This window comes from Gallinula chloropus (genome assembly GCF_964237585.1).
Source record: "Gallinula chloropus genome assembly, chromosome: 23".
In the NCBI taxonomy this organism is placed as follows: Eukaryota; Metazoa; Chordata; class Aves; order Gruiformes; family Rallidae; genus Gallinula; species Gallinula chloropus.
Genome location: NC_140108.1, coordinates 4,846,071 through 4,872,225, shown reverse-complemented (window position 1 = coordinate 4,872,225; position 26,155 = coordinate 4,846,071). Strand labels below are relative to the sequence as shown.

The 26,155-nt window shown below is 43.3% G+C and overlaps 2 protein-coding genes across 2 annotated transcripts in view; both read right to left on the bottom strand.

The window, feature by feature from the left end:
- The window catches only part of TMCO4 (transmembrane and coiled-coil domains 4), a gene marked incomplete at its 5' end in the record, with an annotated part of 33,460 nt that extends 17,269 nt beyond the window's left edge, over positions 1-16,191 (bottom strand). Inside the window, 9 exons of the mRNA XM_084274559.1 lie at positions 767-903; positions 1,427-1,591; positions 3,686-3,805; positions 4,326-4,469; positions 5,161-5,258; positions 8,883-9,015; positions 10,958-10,985; positions 15,455-15,629; positions 16,013-16,191. Of these exons, the coding sequence (XP_084130685.1) occupies positions 767-903; positions 1,427-1,591; positions 3,686-3,805; positions 4,326-4,469; positions 5,161-5,258; positions 8,883-9,015; positions 10,958-10,985; positions 15,455-15,629; positions 16,013-16,191 (1,179 nt within the window). The remainder of the gene's footprint in view (positions 1-766; positions 904-1,426; positions 1,592-3,685; positions 3,806-4,325; positions 4,470-5,160; positions 5,259-8,882; positions 9,016-10,957; positions 10,986-15,454; positions 15,630-16,012) is intronic.
- An 8,102-nt stretch (positions 16,192-24,293) lies between these two features.
- On the bottom strand, positions 24,294-25,242 carry RNF186 (ring finger protein 186; the record flags this gene model as incomplete). The annotated part of the gene is made up of 1 exon (XM_084274810.1): positions 24,294-25,242. The coding sequence occupies one exon, from the start codon at positions 25,240-25,242 to the stop codon at positions 24,337-24,339; it is 906 nt and encodes a 301-aa protein (XP_084130936.1). The 3' UTR covers positions 24,294-24,336.
- Between the last annotated feature and the right edge of the window lie 913 nt (positions 25,243-26,155).

Below are 26,155 nucleotides of genomic sequence, written 5' to 3'. Positions count from 1 at the left end.
AAAGGGCTTGTATGAAATAAACTTTATTGCCTTCCCTGGGATTGTATTTTTATGAGAAATCAAGTTTGTTTCTACTCTGCTGTTCACACATTGTTCTTTACGACATGCAGCTCTGGGGTCACAGCTCCCGCAGCCTCCTCTGTAACAGATCCCGGACTAACGTGGACAGCAGAAAACAGCTCCCTCCATACCAGTGACAGCCCAGCAGGTTTTTGGGGAGCAGAAACATCTTTTACAAGCCTTCTCAGGGAGGCTTACTAACTTCTGTCACTTCTTCCAGGTAGCAGCCCATTCCATTTCTCCATAAGGAAAAATATGGCTCGCAGAGTCTTCTCACCCATTGCTTTGCTAGTGCCTGTTAATTATCAGGGAATATTTTTAACACCCTGTATTTTCCTTTTCACCTATCTTTACTTTTTATTCTGAAATTTCCGTAAGGGGAGCTGGCCTGGCTCTTCTGTGACATGGTCAAGCCACCTGTCAGTTATGACCTCAATCTCTTCTTCATTCAGAACAGCTTTAGGTTAAATGGAATGAATTTTAACAGGAATTCTCTGATTCTCTTGGGAATTCCTATTTTTCCCCAGGAAACCAGATACATATTGGTCAACTTCATGCAGAATTCTTTAACTTTTCAGTTTATTGTTCATTTTTGTCTCCCTGAAAAAGATGCCACTTGATACTTAACTAGCATGACTAGAAAACTTCACCTCCCTGGACCAAATCCCTTCCAGGCATTATTTCTGGATAATTCCTAGGCAATTACCTGCTGTCGACTGAGCAGGATATGTGCTAGGTGTTTGCCTACTTCAGCAGACCGATGGAGGCACACTCCCCAGGGGTTGTCAATGACACTGGCAACAGTCAAGAGCGAAGCTGGCCAAGTCAAGGCCGTCACAATACCTGCAATGCACAAACAGCACCCCACAGTCACAAATCTGGGCTGCTCTTAGGAAACATCGAAAGCAAGACGGTTCACTGAAGTTAAAAGCTAAACCCAGGACCTCTTGTCACTTCCAGTTGTTCTTTCTCAAGAACTGATCTGAGAAGTGCTTTGGTAGACTAAAGATAAGAAAGAATCTGATGTTCTGATATGGAGGCAAACAGATACTATACATGAATATAACCTGCATGTTGGAAAGGTTTACGTAAAGCGGTAAAGAACAGTGTAATAACAGAGAAGTAAACACAGCCACGCATGAAGGAAGGTGTTTCCAGCTGTAATTTTAAAAGAACAAGTCAATGACACAGAGGCACAGCAATCCAGGAGAACAAATCTCAATTACAGGTGTGGCAGAAAAGGTTCTGCAGGGTGGTGCCAAGGGAGACGCCTTCTCAGAAGTCTTCCTTGCTCCTTTAAACAGGCACCAACAGTGAAACTGCACAGGAGCCTCTCAAGCAGATCTGAGATGATTTAGATTCTTACCTGACAACACAGTGAATTTTAGGGCTTCTTGAGCCATTATGTTCACAAAACCATTCAGCAGGGTATCTAGGGCATTGCCAAGCTCCATCAAGTACTTGGATTCCCAGGCCAGGCAGTACTGCTCACTCGACTGCGACAAGCTGCTCCATGGTGCTGTGAAGCTCCCTGAGAAACGTTGCAAAGATGGAATTCATGTTCAGAAAAAACACAACAGCTGACAGTGGAATATACTGATACACTGTGAAAATCAGCAATCATATTTAAAAATACTGTGAGATTTAGACTCCATATTTCTACTGTTTTACAACAAATTTGGGGTTTTTAAATAATGCCCCAGCTTTAGCTGCCTTGTCGAAGTCTGCAGTGTGAACAGGCTCAGACTTCAGGACCCATTCAATTGCCTCAAAGACAGATGGACATTAACACAAATTACATCAGGTATTAAGGACATTCCTCCTATCACCACACATGAAGCTAAGTCCTGCAGCCCCATCTTCTCATCTACACCAAAGGGCCTGTCCTGAGAAAGATGGAGTGCTGAATGGCTCCACAGACCAAATTCAGTAGGACCAAACGCACAGAAAATACGTAAGATCTTTTAAAAAAATCTATTGCTGAGCATCTTCCCAGCACTTCAGTCAGATGGGCATGGCAAGCATCTGGTCGATGCCCTCAGTTCCATGCTCTGACTTGGCCAGCCCAGTGTGGAGCCCAGAGTTGGACTCAATGGTCCTTATGGGTCCCTTCCACCTCAGGAGATTCTGTGATTCTATAGCTGCATAGATTTGTCTGAAAACAAGGAATCTGCATTTGCAGATCCAGGCTGCAATTATTTTTACCTTGCCATGTAGCTTAGCGAGCCACTTCAGTTTCATTTTTTCCCCCCAGGTGCTAATCAAAAGCAGTGTTTGGATGTCTGAGAGATAATGCATAATTTACACTATGCAAGCATAATTTTTTGGCTGAAAGAACACTTTTTAAGCCATTCTCTCTCCTGTTTGTACTGTAGCTCATACTAAGTGGCCAAGAGGGGCCTGGCAATGCTATTAATGAGAGATGAACTCTGAAGGGCAGAGCAGAATTTTCATCTTAATTAACTAAAACCCTTCCCCAAACAATGCAGGGCAGGCTGAGGCAACTGCTGACCAAAGCGACACAAGAGAGCCCTGTGCCAGAGCACAGCACAATATATTGTCGACCTGTGATTGTACAGAAAGGCAGCTAGTGGGAGCTGGGAATCACAAGGTAATAAATGCCATAAAAATCCCATCCTTAGCCCCTCTGTTCTGAGGAGTCACACAAGTGTGCAAATACACGGACAGCTGTGAGGAGGAAGCCAGATGACAACTCTGCTTTTGCCTTTTTAAACATTGTAACAGTTTCCTAGTTATGGAAGAAGAATCCGTGTCATTTGTAACTCCCTTTTAAGGGCAAACATTGACAAAAAGGTTCCTGAAGGGACACACTTTCTTTGCAAGAGTGCCTAGGAGCCCTGCAACCCCAAGGATTTGGACCCCTGGCAAGCAGACAATGAGGAAAGCCAAAGTGCAGTACTGCAAAGTGAAAATAACCCTACTCTGACAGCAAGCTGCAACCTAACAAGCAACAGGACAGAGACACCCTTCTGCATTAATGATATCCAGTGTTAATTATGATGCCTCTGAATAAATTGGCAGCTGTTCAGTCAGGTTGCTGAACACATCAGCAGACAGTTGACATATTTTATATGACAAGCTGTAGTGGAAAATAAAACACTACAGACCTTTCAAGGTTGTTGCCTGTAAGTTCACCTCCTGAGTGCTGTGTTAACAGGATTTACTTGACAGAACTTTCTTGCCAATAAACCTCATTATCTGGCAGATACTGAGAAAGAAAAAAGATACTATTTTCTGTTAATTGCTGGAGGATAAACATAAGGTCTCAGAGATAGGTGAGACACTTTGTACTAGTGCTGGAAATTGTCCACCCCAAACAGACTTTTCCTAGCAAAACCAGACAGCATTTATTAACAGAAACAATCCTGCTATGACTACTACCAGTCCTATTATCACCACCAATTTACTACCCTCTCTCTTCCCTCTGTTTTCATTGGGACTGCAGATTGGGTTACAAAGTCTTCTGTTGAGAGTTGATTTCTCTTGGTGAACAGGCTGTGCAAGCGTGGGGAAGACACGGTGCTAGGAGAGCAAAAACACTGCCCAGAGTGGAACAGAGTCGTGGCTCTCCACACTCCTCTCAGTTTTGTCATCTTGTTCTTACCATATTTGCCAGCACACAGCCATCCAGTAATCGCTATGGTGATATGAAGCTGCTTGCCTTCAGTAAGTGGGAGGAATTCAAACTCTTCTATGGCTCCCACACGCTTCTTCATCTTGTATCCTACACGCAGCAAGGCAGAAACACAAGTCTCAGAAGCTGCACAGCAAGGACAGACTCTTCTAACAGTCTCAGTTCATAAGAAATTACTTGTGTGATATGTATAGTGGGTTTTTTCCTTTCCCAACCCCTCTGCAAGTCCATGTATTACTTAGAGCTTGGTATGAAGCCAACACGATCCTTCTGAGCTTGTGTGACCCGAGGGAATGCCAGCAGAAGGTTTTTTTTTTGCTGCAGACCAGACAGCAGCTGCAACAAACACTGCTTCCCATGGTGGTATCTTTCTAACCCAAAGCAGTGAGCTTCCACTTCCTTTATTAGTCACATACCAAATAACCTTTTCCTACTTGGTCATCAGGGCCTACATAGTACCTTAATCAACACTGAAACGCTTAATGGTTGCAAGATTACACCTCAAACAGCTTCCCCCTTGCTCTGTGTAGCTCAGTTAGGTCACTAGCTCTGTGTTTGCAGACATGAAACTGTGCCTCAGCAGCTGAGAAATGTGTGGTCACTCTCTTACCAGTAAGGCCAGCTCCAGCTGCTCCAAAAAGGGATGCCATGACAGCAATTCCAGCAGTCGATCCTAAAGCAGCTGCTCCAGCACTTCCAATGACAGTAGCAGCTCCAGCAGCAACCAGGGGAGCAGCAAGACCCCCCGTCAAGCCTGAAAATGCAATAAGTAACATCACCAAACTGTCCGTTACAAAAGCTAGGCAGCCATTCCCCTGTGCTGTATGACTGCTAATTGAAAGAGTACAAAGGATGTTCTTTTTTGTATCAGCAGTAAAGGGGCTTTCTGAGCCCCTCCCCAGGCCCTGAATCTTTGCACAGATTCTCTGACTTCAGCAAAAATGCAGACTAATTTAAAAGTCAGAGCAAGAATGTTTAGTGGCTTGGGGTGAGCTATGCCCTATTTGCTAGGGAATATTGATCTAGTCTGATACTATTTTGAGTTTAGAGGTGAAGATCCTCTTATAGCACAAGAGAAAAAGAAGAGAAAGCATTTTTTTAAGGGTGATGACCTCAGTTAATACTTCACCCAGCCATGAAACTACACTGGAAAAACTTATCCAGCCAATGCTTTCAGTTTCATTTTTGCATGGCTGAAAATACTTCTCTTGGATTTGGGGTTCCTTTTGTTGTGGGGTTTTATATTTGTTGTATGGGGTGGTTATCTGGTATCTGAAGTGACATATTATATTCAGCCTGGCAAAGAAGAGCAGTGAATCCTTTAAAATTAGAGCTTGGGTTGAAAATATGATGGCTTCTGCTGCTGAGTGCATAATGCAGACCCCCTTCTCTCTGCCCCTAGTGCTGTGCATGCAGTTCAGGAGCAAGTCTCCAAAATGCCTCACCGATCACTGTTCCACCCCCAACGGTGGCCAACCCGATCAGCAGGTATCTCTTCAGCTTTTTTCTTCTTTCCTTCTTTTTTCTTGATATTTCTGCAGTTCTGCAGGGGGAAGAGAAGCACAAAAGCTCATAGAAAATCCTGACGGATAGCAGCATTGCATTAGGATCTGCTTTTATTCTCCTCAGTGTAATTTCCCTATTGGGAACAGTGACAAGTAACATGCAGGTGTGGACAAAACACTTGGATTTATGAGCATAGACATGAACCCACAGATTTAAATTGAAATGATTTAATTGCTGACAAAAGCCAACAGGTGTTACTTACTTGGAAAACCCTTCCTAATAGGGCTGAAGCTTGTAAAAAACAAGAAAAGAAACAAGAAGTCAAAAGCATTTCAAGGACTATACACTCCTACGTGTCTTTATATAAACCCACAAGAAAACTAAGCCAAAACAGGGGAAACTCTTTGAAACAAAGGGAAAAGGGGTAATTTGTGCTGACAGAGAGAGATGGAATTCACCTGTTTTCCAACAGCAGTGTTTATATCGAGCTGCTTTCTAATTGCACATCACAATACAATAATATACTAGGTATTAACACAGTCATTACTTCATTTGTCTGTATGCACTTACGCTACATTTTAACGAGCTTATTGGAAACAGGTAAATAAACCTAAAAGGAACAAATCTCACTTATTAGACACTCTGTTGGCTGCTTTCCACTGTCTTTGGTTTCTCTCTTACAAGAAACACTTCCCACTTCAGAGGAAAGTGCGAGAAACAGAGGATACTGAAATAAATTGTTTACAGGAAGGTTCCTTCTAGCCTGCTTACGCAGCAGTTAATCTAGGCCTTGAAACATGAGAATTTATCTTGCTTCCAAACTTGGACATTTTCCCTCTTAATCCTAGCCTAATTGTGGATTTTCATTATCCATATAATTGCCTAATCCTTCCAGGAACCCCCAAAGCGCACTGTAGTTTTGATAAAGACAATTTTAGATGAGTCCCAAACAATATGCAGCTTTGTAAAACACAGCGGGAGAAGAATGAAGCTCAGTGGGTGAAATCCCTGTGTCGCCCAAGTCAACGGCAGAACTCCCACTGACTTGCATGGCACAGAGACTTTTTCTCCACAGAGAACTCCTGAAAAACATTGTGTATTACCTCCTGGAGCAGCAAACATAGCTGTCTGCAGAGAACCACAGCACAGCCTGCAAAGGTTACCTCTTCAGCAATTTCTGTATAACCACATTCACTTTCCACAGCCCCATGGTCAAAGTGGTATTTGGATAGGCTCTAGTTTGTGCACACCACCACCAGGCTGAACGCCTGATTTCAGAAAAAAATTGCTCCTGGGATTCTTTAAATAAGTGCTGCAGTCTGACTGTTAATACCTAAGTTGGCAATATCCAGCAATTTCTGTTTTACATAGCGGTTCATAAGCTTTTATAGACAATGTGCAGTTGTCTCGAGCTGAAAATAATGCCACCAGAGAGCTGAAATAATGGCTAACCTGGCTTTAGCTGCAATAATGAGCCATTTGAGTTATGTGGGTAGAAAGGTAGTTCGCACCTAAAGCCTGCATCTTCAGGCAATAAGTAAAAAAACTGCCATGAGAACCTTTACCTGTCATTGCTTTCCTTCCATAGCTGCTAGCAACTGCTTTTTGACAGTCTCTTTCCTAATAGCTTCTGCATTACAATTATCACTTGATTACCAGACTGCTTTTTATCCACTCTGGTAATTAACTGCCTCTTCTGCACTTCTGGGTACACGGCTTCTTGCCTGAACCACAAATTATGTTCAGAGGGATTTTATAGGTGGGATGACAGGTCATTTTCCAGTGATGACAAGTGGCAGGAGTACACATTAGTGAGCTACTGGCATCATGGTTTCTGATTTCTTGCAGAACTGTGTACAAAAGAGAGGTTCATACCCGCAAGTCAGGATATGTTTGGTGCTAGTAAAATGGTGTGAAGCATTTGGAGCATTGTTCTATGGATGACCATGCTGTACATTTAACCTTAGATATTCTGGGTCACAGGCCAGCATACCAAAAGCAGCAGAGGCAGGAGCAAAACATTCTCTTAACAAATATCAGCAAAAACCACCTATGCAGAAGTTGCCAGAACCCTGTTTGTTTGTTGCCATTCCAAAACCTCTTGCAGCGGATGGTCAAAGCTGGAAGCATCCTAAGCAGATGTTCATGTGTTCCCTGCCCCAGAAGTCTGTGAGCTCGAAGTGGTGACAGGTTTATACTCCGCTTCCTTTCCCCATTGACTCCTAACTTTAAACCAGACAAAGGGTCATCGATTCCCCACAAATCTCAGCCTTGTTTTAGCACTGCAGAAACAGATGTGTTCACACTGCAGTCTCAAGCTACTCCTACTGCAAAGATTTTTCTTTTCCCTTGTATCTAATAGGTTATTTATTTCACTTTATCCACAGCTGCAACTTGGGCAAAGAACAAGACTGAAATCAGTGGCTTTCACCACACCAGATACATGCAGAAATCCACTGTGCTAGCTGCAGCACTTGAAAGGCAGGCTCTCACGTAGGCTGTGTAATTCTCTGGTCACACTTGCCATTATCAGACATGCTGCTCTATCTTTTTGGGTTGTGCTAAAGCCTATTTCAGGAGCCACAGTCCAGCTGATTCAGAACTAGGTAACGGAGCATCATCTCTGCAGGCAACACACCCCTCTCTGCATCAGTGTTGTCTTGCACTAAAGGCTCAGGACTGAGTTTGTCACCACAAGCCACAACAAAGCATTCCCCACCAATACCAACCCTTGCTCCTGCATGCCTGTTTAGCAGTGCATGATCTTTGAGATTATTTTGACTTTCCCTTTTTACAGTGTGTTATAAAGTTAAGCTTCATTTAAATGAAGCTGTAACCGAAAGATACCCATCACATACTGGACCCCACTGTAATGTCTGAACTGTACTGTGCCAGGGACTTTGATTAAAGCCCTTATTAGCACTCAGGTTAATCTCATAACCTGTTTGCTGAGTTGACAGATAAAAATAGCAAAACGGTCCCTTGAAAGTCCACCACGGACATGTTTACTGCCTTACACATTGCCAAAGCTTCGCACAATCCCTTCCTGGTAAGTGGAATATAAAAATAAACCACGTTTCTTAGAGATACCAACTTTTTGTTGTTTCACATCTCAGAACTGGTGATTAAAAGAATTAATCTTATATTAGAAACACAGAATTAGGAGTCAGGGCCCCAAGTATCTCACGATGCAGAGAGTTGGCCTCAGAAATCTACCATCACCGGGAGTTAGACAGCTGTCTCTTAAACAGGTTACAGAGAAAATCAGCAGCTGAGGAACTAATCCTGAAATCTATAGGAACTTCATTCTGCAAGAGACAGCACTCCCTGAAGAATTCTGGGCCAAGAGCTAAGAGCCACAAGCTCTTTCTGATGTATTTAAGCATAAGGAACAAAGAGATGAGGGACTTCAGTGCTGAGTAGCCTTTACCAGCTTGCAAGGTTGGGTCTCAGCTCTAATTTTAAGAACGCTGAGCTTTCCTGCTTCTGTGCGCAGCTGAAGTGATGTGAGGGCTCAGCAACCCTAATCAAGCCATAAATGGTTATGCTAAGGGCCATAGGGAGAATGATCAGAGACTGGACTTAGGCACAAGTAATTACTGCTGAGGTTTCAGGCACTGGCAGTGTTTTTCCATCCCATAGTCAACCCAAATGTTCTTACTCTGACTCTTCCTCCTTTTGTTCCTTCAGGGTCTCCAGTAGAGATTCCTCCAGGACTTCCAGCTCCTCCAAGGGGATTCTCAGCAGCCAGGTGACGTGGCAGATCAAGACCCTGGCTCGAGCATCGTAGTACCCTTCAACAGAGGGAAGCCCAGGGCATCAGTCAGTCTGCATTGCACCAGATTAAGTAGTGAGTGGTGCATTCAGCTGTCCTAGAGAGCCATGTCGCATACAAGCACAGCTCCATCCCCCAGCCCCATCTGAACACAACTGGAGATTAGAGCAATAAATGGAACATTCTTCCCTGCAAACCTCATCCTGTGAACAGACTCACTACACCAGGTACTTGTCTCTGTCACAGAAAAAGGAACTCAAATCCTTCAGTCTCCATCCTCTGTGATAGAGACTTTTTGGATCTGTATAGGCTGAATCTTTCTTCTCAACAGAGAAAGCCTGCAGCAGAACCAGATGTAATTGGAACCATCAAATATATATGTATGTGTGTACATAGGTAACATGACACAGTACATCTCAGCTACACACCAGTGCAAGATAGTGTATCTTGTAAAAATGCACCTCCACACAAAGCCTTCATATTCAATTCATCTTGTTGGCATCAAGAGGGACTATGGAGTTTAAAGCTGCACACTGTCACCTCACAGCATCACTGACAATTGTTGGCATTCACACTTCGCTGCAGGAGATGCAGGAGCAGACAGTGCACTCAGATAACATGTGATAGGAGTAATGATTACTCCTGGACTTCTAAGCAGGTGTTCTTAAACAAAAGACATTTAAAATGAAATAGATTTTAAATTATCTGTGCCAACTCTTGCTTTTTTAATGCAGTTCTTTCAGTAACACCTGCTGCTTCCTGATGGTAGCTTTTGTAAAGGGTTCCTGGTGCACTCTGGGATGAAAAATGCAATTGCTTTTCTAGGGGTGAGCAAAGGGACCAGCAAGACCCAATTATTCAAAATAAGTTTTGATACCCACTGCACGTAGATCAAATATGGCATCTGGAAATCTATTAATTTTATTTATTACCATCATTACCAAGATACCAAACTACTTCCATAGGCTTTAATGACACCACTTTAAGATTTGTGCTCAGTTGGGAAGTAAGAACAGTATTTATCTTCAACCCCAATGTGTGCCATGTCTTGCAAGCCCAAGCAGGTGTGTTACTGAGAGTAGCCTCCTTACTTCCTGTCTGCTAACCCACAACTTAGCTTTTAACTTAGCCAGCTTGGCAGAAAGTCAGTGAGGCTTGAAAATATATTTCTTTTACATTCCAGCTTAGCAAAATAAGCAGTTTTGCAATAAGTGACTTGTCAATTTTCCATTAAAAATAAAGCAAGAACAAAAATGCTACTTTGTTCTGCAGTGAAATGGGCTAATCAGCAAGCAGTGAGTTCTTTCCTGTGAGAACATGTTAAAACAGAGATCTAAAAAATGCATGTAGTGACATAAACCAGGCTTCTTTGGGAAATGAACATTTGGTTCAGTAGGCAGTCTTTATTGCACTAATTTTATCAGACTAATCCATGTTATGGATTGTAAACCAGGAAATTGTTTTATGCATAATATAACATAGGAGTAAAACCCCACTTATTTATAATAGACTTTACAGGACACTCTTGAATTTATTCCCTGAATATTTATTTTTTTCTTTTCAGGCAACAAGCAGTATGCTGAAAGTTTGCTAGGCTGAGATCTTCAAGACAGCTTTATTGCCCTTGTAAAGGCAAAAGTCACCTGCACCCCTGGAAAAAGAACACCCCACTCTAGGTATTTAACTCCAGAACTTTTCTACTGTCATTGGCATGCAGATGCCAATGCACACTCGTGAAGGTAAGGAGGTGAACAGTTCCATTTTTAACAGGTATTATTAACCATTGCAAATACAATAGTTGCTTTTCCTGTAGTGGACACATGGAAAGAGTGTGCTGCTTCTGCTATAAAGCAGGCTGAGATAAACCAGTACAGTACCTTGACCTTTTTAAGCATTTTGAAGTATCAAATGTAAACTCATCTATGTTATTCTTAAAAAGAACAAATGCTAGGTAAACTTACCATCTCTAAGAGAGAAGGACAGAAGGTTCTAAAAAGTAAAGAAAAAACAAAGAATATCCAAGTTAAAACTGATGATGCATGCCTGGGGGTATCAAAACAGAGGTGTGAAAACCCATCGGGCTATGATTGATTTACTGCAGCAGATCAGTTTGCAAACACAAGAAGTCAGCAAGCTGCAGTTCAGCACAGCAGCACAGAGCAAAGCCACATGCTCCCACTACAAAATTCTCCAAACACAGGTACACATGCCTGGACAGGAGTAGACAAGGCTTGACTTATGCTGAAGCATCCCATTTTCTTTGTCATTAGCCATCCTGCTGCAATCAAAAGCACCATGATTACACACAGAAACAGGGTTCTAATCCTCCCACCCCTCTAGTGACTTCTACTCATCATTTCAGCATGAGTAACATGTTTGAATGCTACTCAAATGGACCAGTGGCCTCAATTTTCTTGGGCATTCTGGGAACTCATAGCTCTAGGCGATAAGGCTGAACTGGCATGAAGTCCTTTTGGATTAAGCACTCAAAAAGTAGAAAACTTGAATTTATGGCTGTCAAGCTTGAGGAACTCGACTTCTGTGTTGGCTCTTCATTATTAAAAAATTTGGAAAAACAGATCAATCCAATAGATGGTTTCTATGGACAAAACTATGAAATGAGAGGCCAGTGTTTTTAGTGTTCTCCTCATGGCACTGGATAAACTTTAAACTCTTCATGTAACTACAGCACTAAACACAAGCTCAGTCTAGCTACTTCCCTTTCCTACACACAAATAAAGCACAGCTAAATTTTACTGTCCTTTAGAAACACAAAAAATGCGGCCAAGATGTAGGATGCTGCCAAAGAGTTTATGATTATTAGTCCTGAAAGCTCCTAAGCCAAATCTGTATTGTAAAAATGTCTCTAATCTTTTCCTGGCTGCATGAGCAGGGTAGAACAGAGAACAAGCCCTCCTGAACCAACTCCTACTAGAGGAGGGGCAAACAGTAGATATCAACCAGGCAAAAGTAGGTGCTTAGATTCTGAATAGAATCTTAACATCTGGCATCCCAAAGGCAAGGGTACTCATCCAAAAAAAGGAAGGCTCTGGTTTGCTGTTTCCAGTGTGTAAATAACCCATTTAAATTTAATCAGTTACTGTATCAGGTCTCCTCTGTTCCCTCCATCACCACGCTGCAGAAAAAAAAGGCTTTTTAGGTCTGGTGGTGATTAGCATTCTGTGCATGCACACACACTGCAGGCTGTTCTTCAGTGCTGATGGGACACGGGAATTGGAGACATTAATCCCCATAGGCAGAGGGAGGAATGTAACTCTTATTTCCCAGAGGCTGAATACTATAACTTCCCAAATATTAGATTCTTGGGGATCATCTCCTCCTCCCTGGCTGCAGTTGTCCAAGGAAGAGTTGGCACAGAGGTGTCAATGCCCAGCAGAAGGTCTAGGGCTGGGAGTCCCAAACAGAAAGTTGACCAGGCAAAGAGCCTGAAGTCTAGAACAAGGTGAAGCTTGTGGCCTTGTCCTAATTTTTGTGCAGAGCCCATTTGCAGGCAATAAATTCTCCCTAAATGTTGCAAAGGGAGCTGTGGGTCTTGACTCCGGTCCAGTGTGTTATGCCATATGATGCTGCACCGATCTGTATCATCGGTGGCACCTAATATCAAATGATCTCTTTTAAAAGTCTGTCTTAAGCATTTATATACGTGTATTTCAAAAGGTGAGGGATGGATACAGGTAATCAGTTGATAAAATGGACCTACTGTTTTTATTGCATCTGTGCCAATTATCATTCCTAAGTATTTCTAATTGGTTTAGGCTTTGCACGTACTGCTGTGCACTCACCTGGAATCCAATCAGCATTGATTAGATTAGTTCACAAGTAGTTTGTTTTCCTCCTCTAAGCAGCAGTTACTATATTTCAATCTTTGAAATTGATGTTCTGAATCTCCCTGTGAACTCTATGCACATTACTACCACCCACATGCTTGAGAAACCTTACAAAGAAAGGGAAGAAATTTTTATTCAGAGTCTTTGCCAGTTTTTTATGAATTGATGCAAGTTCAAAACCCATTTCCTCAACAACTGAGAGCATCCAATCCAAAAGTGAGCACTGAAAGTATCTTCAGAGCAAAAACCTGATTCCTAATAAGAAGTTCCAACATTTTCTCATCTATCATCAAGAAACAAAAGTGGACACCTCTTCTCTTGCACTGCTACTCACTGCCTCTCTGTTCTGACTACTGTCCATAAAGGATTCAGTTAACCAACATCTGCCTGCATTAGTCACCTCCAACAAATGCAAAGATAAAAATCTATAAGCCTCAAATTTTCATTGAATCAATGGTAAACTCACCTCTCATCTCCTGATCTCATAGATCATCTCTGCAACACTGCTGAGATGGAGGGCATTAAAAAATGCAGGTGCTAGCGCTGACAGGACCCTGCCACTGAGCAATTAAAGTGTCAAATAAACAGTAAGTGTTGCATCAGTAGCAGCTGAACACAAAGAAGCAAGAGCACCATAAAGCAACACATCAAGAGGTCACAAAGCTTTGTCTGGTAGCTGCTTGTTTTTCAGGAAAGGAGGAAAAAATCTGCTCTCAGCTCCATGCACTGAAGTTTCCCACATGCCAGTATGCTTTGCCAAAGACATCTTGCAAGCCTCTGCTGCCTTGGTCTAAAAAAGGCTTTAATTCTATCTTTCCCTCGACAAAATCAATCACCTTACCCACGTAAGTGATTGCATAAGGTACCTATGTTGTGGCATTAGACTGATAGCTAGTCTTGATCTTTGCTTTCAACTACTCAAATTGTTATCTACAGCTTCTGTATTCCACCCAAATCCGGGTGATAAGTGCCTCAGTTCTCTGGCTCACAGCAAAATACCGCATGATCCCACTGAGCCACAGCCACTTTTGTAACCGCACAGGGAGCCCTTATGCAGCATAAGCTCGAAGCAAACATAAGCTAAACTTCACCACAATTTCACCCATAATACACTCAGCAGCAATGCAAGAAAACTTCCCTGAATCTAGAGAAGAGACTGCTCTATCTTGAAGCAGAGGGAATGAGGGAAACAACCTGGAAAACACCAAGCCACCTAGATGCATAAAGAACTGGGTACAGACTTACTGATTTTGAGTAAACAGTTCGTACTGCAGAAGATGAGTAAGGTTCTGTCATAGAATCATAGAACTGTAGAATGGTCTGGGATGGAAGGGACCCCAAAGATCACAGAGCTCCAACCCCCTGCCACAAGCAGGGCCACCAACCTCCAGGACAGGATCTAGACAAGGTTGCCCAGGGCCCCATCCAACCTGGCTTTGGACACCGCCAGGGACAGGGCATCCACCACCTCTCTGGGCAGCCTGTTCCAGCCCCTCACCACTCTCTCTGTAAAGAACTTCCCCCTAACATCTCATCTAAACCTTCCTTCCTTTAGCTTTAACCCATCCTATCCTAACTTACTAATTAAGATTCTCTGTCACTGTACTTATACTGTTACAGGACTTCAGATGTTTGGAGCAGATCCTCTGAGGTCTTTTATGGACAGACTAGAAGACATGAAAGATGGCTGAGATAATGGGAGCTGGTCATGATGAACAAGAAAGTTCACTCCTATCATATCATGACTTACGCAGCCTTGTTTTTGCATCTGGTGCTCTCCTGGGGCCATTGCTAAAGGTGAGTGTGTAATAACCCTTACTCAGTATCAGAGAGCTGTCTGCACGCAGGATGCCTCGCTGTTTCCTTGTGTGCAGTGTACAGCCAAGGGTGCGAGGGGACAGTGGCCACGTTCTGCCTGGCACCAGTAGCAGCCTACCCTGCTCTTCGCCCTGCACAGCAGAACCTGACACTGGGCGAGGACATATCTTCCCCAGCTCAGACTCTGTAGCAAAAGCAAACGTCATCCAAACGCTGCACCGCTTTTATCTTTACGTCAGCTTTCACGTCAGGACACTGCAGAGAAGTCCTGTCTCACCAGTACTTTCTCAGAGAAAGAAAGTAAAATCACAAGAACTGATTTCCTTCCAGCCAAAGCTGAGGTTGGAAAAATGACTTTGGAAACTGTGTTATTCGGAACATGTTTGTAGAGGTGTTTTGTATTACAGGTATTTGTATTTGAAACAAGTGAAAATCAGGTCTGTCGGGTTCAGTGTTTCAACACAATCTGCAGAGCACACATATGCATCAAGGCCACTGCAGTAATAATGCCAAAGGAAAAAGTTTGGCAGTTCTCTGTTCTGCAGAGTGAAGGTATCAAAGACTCGAAACATTAATTCAACAGACAGCACATGCCTCGTGCTCATCACTTCCATGAGCTCTTAATGGATAGAGAGACTGCCAGTCACCCACACAGCCACTCAGAAATAGATGCATAACAAATACTGATTTTACTTCCCTGACTGTACAAACACAACTTCAGTTGCAAACAGAAATGTATGGCAAAGCTCTTTTGCAAAAGCAAACAAGGGTGAGGGGACCACACGAACTTACTTGGGTAATGGCAGATGGATTTTCTTTCAAGATGGGATCCTTCAGCAAAATCTGGGCAAAAGTTTCTGTGCCCTCACCTCCTAAGCCACTAGCAAATGCTGTCATGGCAGGTAAGACAGTGTCAGGCAGGTCCAGCCATTTCACAAAGCCCTCAATGAATTCCGTCCTGAAGGAGCTGTAAGGCAACAGTAGCAGTTTATACCTGTAACTGAGTATTTTTGCAAGTGGTCCCCGCTTTCAAAAGCTGATCACACACAAATCAAAGCACCATAAGAAGTCAGCACAAATCAAGTTGCAACAAACAAGAAGCAATCTGGATGTGCTAGACCTTTCTTTGGTACATGCTCTGAAGTCTGCAGTTTAGGGGATGCAATTTACACTGAAGTATAAAGGTGTTCAAGGTGTAAGACAGTGAGGTGAGACAATTAAGAAAACTCCTAATGTCAAAAGGATCTTCCCTAACTTGAGAAGACCCCGCACAGAGTCCGATACCAGGTCCACTCAAGCTGCTGCCCAAGAGCCACCTTCTTTACTCAGCCCTTGCTCCCCATGTCATACCTTTGTTCTTCTTCAGGGAACAGGTATGCTAGGGATATCCCACAAAGTGCTGCATAAGCAAATCTTCCTGGTTCACCCAGCTGCTGGCCCAGGAGCACACACGGTTCCTTTGCAGCTGCCTGTTCAGACCCGCTATGCAGTTTCGAAGTCCCACCTTTCCACTTCTCTTCTGCAGCCATTTTTACCTGCAAGTTCAAAGAGGAGAAAGCAAAAGGAAATAAACCCAAGTAAAACAACAGACAGTTGGAAACCAGGAAGCAAGGAGACAAATTGCCTTGTCACTCTAACACTTGCTGGCAGCATAAGTCACCTTGTGTATCACCCCACCACACCATGCTGTGACCAAAGATAAAAGGAGACTTTTGGTTCACCAGTTCCCAAAAGCACTGCACAAAAGAAGCTGACAATATTTCACATGGCAAAAGAAGTCCCCTTCAAAATGCAAAGACACCAGGCTCCATTCAGGCACATCATTCACGCATTTACTGCAAAAATAACATGTAAAATAAAAGCTCTGCACCTGGTGCAGGGATCAGTACAGCTGCCTGGGAAATAATTTGTCTGTCTCATCCTCATCCCAAATTGCTCCTCTGTTTAATTTGCTGACAGTGTTAAGAAAGTTGGGTCCAGCTGCAGCCTCTGATAAGAAGAGCTTTTTATGTGTCCCATGGACATTGCTATGCTTTGCTTGTAATGTTCTTTCCTCTATACAACCTGTTACTACATTTTCCCTAAGCATTAAGATCCCTGCCACTCATGGACCTTAAGCTGGGTCAAAACATTGTATTTTAGAGCAGACGTGTACACACTTTTGACATCACACTTCCAACTGACTGGCTTCCAACTGCTCCCTGGAAATTCCCTGATTATACAACCAACTGAAATGACTGATATCACGCAGACATGAGAACAGCTCATTTCACGATTCATTGTGGGTAACAATCCACTCCAAAGCTCACTTACATCACCTGGAATTTCTACTGACTTCATCAAGTTTCAGTCTAAGGAGCCCAAACCACCTACAACTTCATTACATACTCCCTATTTCTTTCTTTCTTCTTTTTCTTCTGAACTCTGCAGAAAGGAAAGCAGCTAAATAGGAATCAGAAGCCCATGATGCTAAAACTTAAATAGTACCTGCATCCGCTAAGATTATGGGATAGTTTGAGAGTCCTAGAAGAAAGAAATGCAGCACAGGAGCAACTCTTTTTCAAGAGGTTTTATTATGTGCATGCCGACTGTCTTGCTTTCCCTGTCAGAAATTCATTGGAGGTGATTCCTATTTCTCAAGGCTCATGCTGTTTAACTGCTGATGGATAAACACAAGGAAAATTCATCACTTAAGGGCTGACGGTTATCATAACTAGTACGTCTCTCCCCAGGAGAGCTCAGCTTCCCCCTGCAACACCTATCTCTGGATGCCACACAGTCTAAGGCATCTCAGTGGGTTTCCATGGAAACATCACATTCCCGCAACAGGGGAGCACAAAGTCCACAGGAATAAACAAACTCTGTTATTTCCGTACCAACCAGAGAAGGGAAGGGACAGATTACGCTTCCCCTGGGGACAGCGGGCACCTGGGATCACAGCCCCATCATGCCAGCTCCGATACCAACCCCAACAGGCAGCAGTGTTTGCACTTGCCAAACTGCACCTGGGAAGGTGGCACAAGACATGTCTCCAGACTTTCCAGGACACTTACAAAATCCCAAAATTGTTTTATTACCTGAGGCTTTTGAAAGCCCTCATTTGGAACCCAAAAATCCACTTGCTAGACTCTGATCTTCCTACAACATCCAGATTTATGGACCAATTTGCTCAGAAATAATCTAATGCCTCAAATTTCAATAACTTTACAATTACTTGGTGTGTCTGCTCACCTCTGGATACAGATTTATGAGATTATGAGAGTCAGCATTGAAAATAAAATCCCCTTTCCTGCTGTAATAGATTTATTGATTTAACACGGGCTCATATGAAAAGGGAAGCTGCTAAACAGGACCCAGAAACAGTACAGCTGTTTAACCCTATTTCCCAGTAACATAAAGAGGTGATCAATTAGGGAGCAACATCATAGTGACTTCTTGGTTGTAACTTTTTTTGCCATTATGCAACAAATAATCCATGATGCTGAGCATCAAGAATTCCCAGAAAAAGTTTTTCAAAGGCTTCGTTCTGCAAATGCTCTGATCAGTATGCTCAGTGTGCATCCCTCAGCACAGATATCTATTTCTTCATAAATACCTAGCAAAAATGGGTTTGGACTTCCAATGGGCAACAGGTGATATAGTAAAGAAATTTTGGGCAGAGAAGTTTTGCCACTAAATCCAATACGAGGGAACTGAGAGCTAGAAATAAATCCCAAACCTTATTTACAGTCTGTCACACTGGAATTCACATCTGTGTCTTGAAGAATGTGATTCAGCAATCAACAGCACAGCCATAACTTGAACTGTCACTTGAAAGAGAAATTTTCTCTCTCTCCCAGTGCTCACTTTTCATACAAAGCCCTTTGTTTTCTTGAGAGGTGATGTGTTTTATACAGTGGTTCCCAAAACCAGGAAAAAGCAGAAAGATAATCCCTTTGTGGATCTAAAGCTATTCAACACACACACGCTCCCTATTGCTGGAAGAGTTGCAGAGATGCTGGCATCATGTTCCTCCTAAGCAATGACAAAGTTACAAACTGCCAACACATACATCTCAGACACTAACAATGCATCTCATCACCTTCAGAGAAGTTCCTATAGACAATTTTCCAATGGGGCTGGCCAAAAAGTCTCTTACCAAGGATGGCATGGCCAAACTGCAGTTAAGCATCAGACAATGATGCGACAGCAGAAAACATTTGGGCAGATGAGTTTGAGAGGATTTGTGCAGGGCTGCAGAGCCACACACATGCTTACACGGCCTTCTCTTTTAATCAGTAGTTAGGATGCACAAACACAGAATGCAATTAATTTAGTCCCTGATAAAAGAACCACGTGAATGTGATACAGGCAACCGTCACAGAAAGGTGTGCTCAACGTAAAGCAGACACCTGGGACACAGGGGATGGGGGCATGGAAAAGCTAAAAACTTAAGTAGCTGCAAAATTGAGCACACTGATCCAGTTAAGCTTGTAGCAGCAAGGGCTGAGAACCGATGTTACATGGAAGGTGGGAAAGAGGGATGTGACTAGCAGGGAGAAAAGCACCTCAGCCGGGAAAGTTGTGAGGAACAACGTCACAACGGCTGCCAATATGCACTTTTAAAGCAAGCTCTTTGCGTCTGAAATCTCTGCTTCTAGAACACAGCCGCTTTTTACATAAAAGAGCACTTTTGACAACCGGTAAGGAGAGGAAACTAGCCCCTGGGCAACCGGGCGGATGCCGCCACAGCCCTCTGCTCAGGGAGCGACCTGAGGAGATCCCACCAGCCCGCTCACTCCCTCAGTCCCCGGAGCTGCACCCCAGCCATGCCCAACCCCTCTCCCCATCTCTCCCGACCCGACCCCAACCTGCTGCCGCCCCTGCCTCACATAGGAGCCGCCGCACTCCCTTCCGCCGTTGCCCGCCCGCCCCTTCCTGCCCTTCCCGCCCCTTCCCGCCCTTTCCCGCCCCTTCCCGCCGCATCTACGCAATCTGCGTACGGTAGGCGAGCTGTGCTGGGCAGTCCTGTACTCCCTTACACTAATCGCGTAGGGGGGCACGTAGTTTGCGGAGGATAGAGCGAGCTTGCCTGAGGCGATGGCGTTGATGGCTGTCAGCTCCGGGCCGGCCCTTTCCCTGCTCCCAGCCCCTCGTAGCAGGTGTTGGTTGGTCCATCTCTACTTTGAGGTGGGTGCAGCTGCTCCTTCCTCGCTGCCCGCCTTTACTCACAGTCTTGGCCTTTGTCCACCAGGTTGGTGGCTTGCTTGGGTGCCTGGGTGCCAGCCATTTTGTGCCCTTTAAAGCTCATCTTCTCTTAGGAGATCTTCTCCCTCTCTGAAGGATAATTAGAGAGCTAGGGATATGCACATGGTGAGGCTGCTCACCCATTTCTGCCCCAAAGACGGCTGTCTCCTCTACGCAGGACTGTCTGGTGTCTCTGAGGGTTACCCTGAGGACAACTAAAGCTTCAGTGGTGCCTCACACTTCATGCTGTGCTACCAGGGGGGATTCAAGTGCTAGAAGAACAGAAGCTGTGGGGTGTGTAGGTATATATATGTGCTTATCAGATAAATAAGGGGCCCACATGTGTGCCACTTGATAGCAGCAGGGCTACAGGCACAGCTGGGGAGGCTTCCTTCCATTGTGATTAACTGGCCTTGCAAATCTCAAGGCTTTGGAGTTAGTCCAGCCCCCCAAGCATAAGGCTTTTTCATTGTGGTTTTGGGGTGTTAAGTGTTTGTTTTGAAAGTGGTCTCAGGCTGGATTCCCAAGTCCAATGTGTATTCATTTTTGTGAGGAGAGCAGTTTTTCTGTATGATTGTATTTCATGAAGGCCAAGCAAGTTTTGGTTGCTTGGTAGCTGGGGTAACTGATTTCTACTTTAAAATCTGTTGTGTGGGACTTACTTATAAATAATTTTTTAAAAAATAGCTGGGTACCAATTCTGCTTAAAAGCAGATTTTGGTTTGGGCAAAAATCATGTCCTAGTTGCTCACTATTGACACTAGACCCCCTTGGGTTTACTCACACCAGTACTCGTGCTGTGTATAGGTATTTTAAGCATCATGATATAGTTGTTAAAAGTAACCCTGAAGTTCAGAAGGTGAGTTCTGTTGATCCCAGCTAGGTTTCAGAAGGTATCTGCTTTACCTGTGACTTAGGTAAACACACAATTCAACGGACAAATTCCAATGGGTTTGCAACAAGCAAGGAGTCACCTGGACACAAATCTGTGCTCTCAGACCAAGATCTGCAAATGTGGGTTTGATAGTCCTGTGCTTGAAGCCCTAAAGTTCTCTTTGTACAGAATCTGAGTGGTGGAAGTGTGAAACGTGCTATTTATTCCATGTGTAGTTTTGCCTGCCTGTTTATATGTGTGCCTCTTTATATGTGAGTGAAATGACAATTGGGAGTGGGTTTTACTCGATGTTGGGATGTTATTGTATAGTTTTAATAGTAATCAAAGCAAGCACAGTTACGAATAATGTAAAAATCTGTGGAGAAAATGAGGCTTCTACATTTAACAGTAATTTAGAACACCTACACTTAAAATTTTTCAGGCACCTGTCTCACTCTGTTACATAAGTAACTGGTGACTGTGGTGGGTGGTGGTGTTTGTTGATGAGAAGCTTGAAAAGGGATTGGGATAGGGAAAGTTGTGGCTTTGGGAAGAGCCCTGTGAGCTGAGTGATAGCATAGCGTGACAAAAGGATAAGCGTATTTTTTAATTAAAACTGGCTTGGGTACATGGATTGTTAAACAAAATATCTTTGAAGTTTCTGGCCCAGGATTCTGTCTGTACAGACTATAATCCTTAAATACTGCTGTCGGGCCCTGTCATGCTTTTAATGTTTTGATGGGATTCTGTCTTTGTAAATCACAGCTCTTAGATACTTAGGCAGTTTGTCAGGTATGACTGAATATTACTTATTAATATTTCTCATTATGAACCTCTCTCTTTCAGGCTACAGTGTGTTAACTGATCACTACGTGGAATTGGGAGCCAGCTAGGTAAGGTAAGCAGAGCAAGTTAATTCAGAGCTCAATATTTCTTGCTGTCATGAATTAAAACTGAGTACAAGCAAATCCTTTATGTCTTGTACTAGGAATACAGTTCTGTTGGCCTTTTCTCCATAAACTTAGTTGTTGCTTTAAAGGTTTAGACTGTTGTTGAAACTTATCTTGTCAGATGAGAATCGACAGCTGTTATAAAGATATCGCGTTCTAGGGCCTAATGACATGTCCCACCAACATACATGAACTCTGAATCAGCCGATTGTTAGTGCCTCTCAAAGGCTGAAGAAACATTTCGGTTGGATTGCTTGAAGGGAGTTTTGGAAGGTGCTGATAGCTGCAGCAGGGACTTCCACAAATCCATTTGGGTTCTTTTAGAGGGCCTGTCTCTCACTGGTAATCACACAGCATGCCTGCTTCCTTCCCCCTGCTCTATACTGCCTTGAGGGAAGCCCTTTTTGCTGGCCATCGTTTTGACACTGTAGAAATTAGTGTAATAAAACTGAACACACCATTTTGGAAGGGCAGAAAGATATGTAAGAAACTGATTTTTCCTGTTCATATTCATTCTCTGATTTTGTTTGTTCCCACCCATGTGCTGACAAGCCCACATGGGCTGGCTGGGCTCCATTCTGTGTGATACAGAGGAGAAGGGATGCTCCCTCTAAAATCTTAATTATATTTCTTGACTGATGATGGCAAACTGATCCTGGGTACAACATAAACCCTTTTGGAGTTGGTGGTGTTTCATCGCTTGCTCGGTCTCTTCACCTTTTAGGCAAAATTGCCCGAGTTTTACCTTCTTTTTTTTTTTTTTTAATTTGGATTATTTTATGGCTCTCATCCTGTTCATCTTTGTCATCTTATCTTTAGGACAGTTTGTTTCTTCCTTGCTATCTGAATGAGATAATGACATCAGTGTTCTGTAGCAATTAGCATATGATTTTCCTTTAACCATTCTCGTTTGCAAGGGTGCATCCATGCACCCTACATGCAGGCCAATATTAATATATGAGTTACAAACCTTTGCAGTACCAGTCCCCCATTAGTGCTGATGCAAGGAACTTGTCAGGAAAATTGTCTATGAGCTGAAAGACTTGGCAAGAGTTTACTTTCAGTACAGGTGACTATCTGGTCCATTCATTGTACTTGGAATAATATGGTTCAATAAAATATTTGGGTTTAAAACTACCTGTTTTTTCCCAACTGAAACCCTTTTTTATTGATGACTATTACCAAATGTTTTTACACACTCTGCAATAAGCCAGCTGCGGTCAAAATATATGAGAAAAACTGCATTTATTCCCTGTGAAGGTTTGTGTTTGTAGTCAGAAGATAGACTTGTTTTTTCCAAGACTTTAGGAGGACAGCAGCTCCTCACCCCTTAGTCTAATCTGTTTTATCAGCTGGTGAAACACTATGTATATATATATATACTGAGCAACATCAGTTTCCATTCTTATCGAACACAAATATTTACCACAGGCCTGATCCAAGGTCTACTGAGACCCATGGTACTCTTGAAAATGTAACTTAACTTAGAGCAAATGTCCTTTTTTTTCCCCCATTTAATTTTAGTTGGTTTATAGGATATTCTATTAGCAACTAAGTATTTTTTAAATCAAGGAAAAAACCCAACACATGACTTTTTTGCTTTACTTACCAGCTCGGTTGTACAGATTCCCTAATAAGCTTTTTCAGCTGTAGTTCTGTCAGCGAGGAAACTGTGAAATGTTTTGACATTAATTGCCAGTGAGGAATTGAAACACAGAAGTCAATGAGCAATTAACATCGTTAAACTTTAATGGATGCATTGGATATAAAAATATCACATGTGGTATAGCATAGCAACTGGCAGATTTCTGTTTTACTCGGTGGGCATCTCCAAGGGCAATGCCATACTTTGTGTAGAGGGCAAGAAGAGAGGCGGTGGAGGTAGCCAGGTAAAGGAGTTCAAGTGAGAGGAACTATTTCTGTGCTAAATAATGTGAGGAATTTGGAGTGTTGTGAGCTTTTGAGAGCCTTGTCCTTTGCAAGCCACAGACTCAAGATTAGGAGTGTTGATTTTGCCTCTTCCTCTCCGATTTCATGTGCAACTTAAAATGGCATCGACTGACATCCCCTTTTCCCAGTCCCTTTCCCATCCCTGCCAACAACTGTTTGGGCAGTGATAGGGATTAAAGTGATAACGTGGGTTAAAATTACTCTCTCCCCTTGCAGCTAGGTGTCCAGTCCCTTATTTAGCAGTCTTATTTCCCCACGTTGACACACGAGAAGGTGTGCATGTGTTGAGAGTGGGAAATGCAGTCACAGTGAGAGATTTTCACAGGACATCATCCATCTGTCAGGCATTTCAGATAATGTTCTGCAGTACTAATCAGGAGATAGCATGAACAAGAAAAAGTGGCAAGAGTAAACCAGCAAAATTATTACCCTGGGATAAAAATTCTGTGGAAAACCCCCTTTTATCTCCTACACATCGACATATAAATATTTTACTATGCTTCCAGTAATGAAATTTAACAATGCTGTGTATTACCATTGAGCCAACTTAGCCACTGGTTGAATTTATTAGGTGAACAATTGCTTTCAAAGTCCAGTAACTGACTAGTGTGTGTAACATGCAGCTCTGCAGGCAGGACCAGTCCATTATCTCTAGGCAGAACACATGAATCGTTTCAGGCAATAGCAGCGATGTGGGTCTGCTTATGGCAGGCAGTAAATGAGTCCCTGTTGCACCTCCAGGAGAATTTAGGAGTGCAGCAAAGCACCATAGACATTACCAACCCCAAAGTAAGCATGAGACAAATTACCCATTTTATCATCCCAGAGTATATAAACGGGAGGATGAGGATAGTGAGAATCACCACGAGCAGCAGGAGCAGCACAAGCCTCTGGACAGCCAGTCTGTTATCTGCCAGAGCATTTTCGTCTCTCTGCAGAGCATCTTGGCTGGTCCGAGTCCAGCTATTTGTGTCCAGCCCGATGGCAGAGATGAGTACCTCAGGGTTTGAATCGAGGTTTTCCAAGTGCTCCATGATGTCTTCTTTATTTTGAAGTGTGCGGATGAGGCCTCCTGACACAAAAGTAGCTTTTCTGCACAGGGGGCAGGTGATTACCCAGGTACTCTCTTCTTTCCTAAGGATAAGCTTGAGGCACACTGCACAGAAGGCATGCCCGCAGTCCAGAAGCTTTGGTACTCTGTAGATGTTGTACTTGTTGAAGCAGACTAGGCAGTCCATATCAACAGATGTTTTGGTTGAAGGCTGGTGGTTCATTTCAAAACCGCATAGCTCGGGAGTGTTGGAGTTCATTAATGTAACAAGAGGTTTGGAGTTTGGACAGTCTCTTTCCAACATTGCTGGTTTAAAGGCATCAGGACTGTCTTGCTCTGTGCCTGAAGGCCTCTCCATTTCTTTCGTACATTCTTCTGTGAATTCCAGCCTCTTCACATCCGCAGTGTTCTCTCTGCTCCCTTCCGAAACACCCTCCGCAGCAGGCACAGAACTCTCCTTTTCTGCCTGTGGTACTCCGGGAGCTGTCGATCCATTTTCGTTGTGCAGCCTGTCCATGGCTCTCTCCATGGAGATAAACCTCGGTGCAGTGTGTCTTCCCTCAGCTGGAGGATTTGCCGAGTTTCTGGCTCCTTTTATGTGTTGCTTTATCCCTCCACAATTGATTAGGGACAGCTTTAAGTGTGTTGTGTTCTTACCATACGATGTTTTTATGAGACGGGGACTTGAGTTAATCATTAACTTCGTGGCCAAGATGTTTTACAACGGCTGATAATAGCACTGAGCAGCTGCTGTCCAGAAACAGGCCCCATGGCATTAGCACACTGCAGCTTTGTTCCCTGCGATAGCCAGACGTTACCATTATTACTAAATCAGTACTGTATTTGTTGAAAGCAGTTTCACTGGTCTGTAAATACTGCTTTGCTGGACAGGGATAGATTCAGAGGAATTATCTAATATTAAAATGGGTGTACTGAATGCAGCGCTTTGATCAGGGAGACTGGATGTATCAGCGATTTTTTTACTGCTCTGGGTAGGAAGTCTGCTCCTGCTTTAGCAATACTCACTACACTCGATCTGTTACCTACAGCATGAAGTAAAGAATGAGACTGATATTATTAACATGGAATACTGAGTGTCTGATTACTATCAACTCTATAATCCTAGGAGCATCCCTGTTGGTTTCAGTCATCACAGTGCTTTAAGTGCGAAGGGTAGCATGACCTAGGGTCATACAGAGTCTCAGAGTCCACAGGAGAGATATGGAAGTTTATTATCTTGGTAGGACCATCTCTTTTTGGTGTTCACAGGACAACCTCAGGCACTCGGGAAATGCCCTTGAAGTGGTTCTGTGAATATTCAGCTCTTCTGAAACACAAAGGCCTGAAGAAAATCCCTCACTCTCTAACTTATCTTTACCTTTTTACTGAGGGGTAAAATGCAGATTGTTGCTCGGTAAGAATCCTGTGGAAGGATGAAGAAA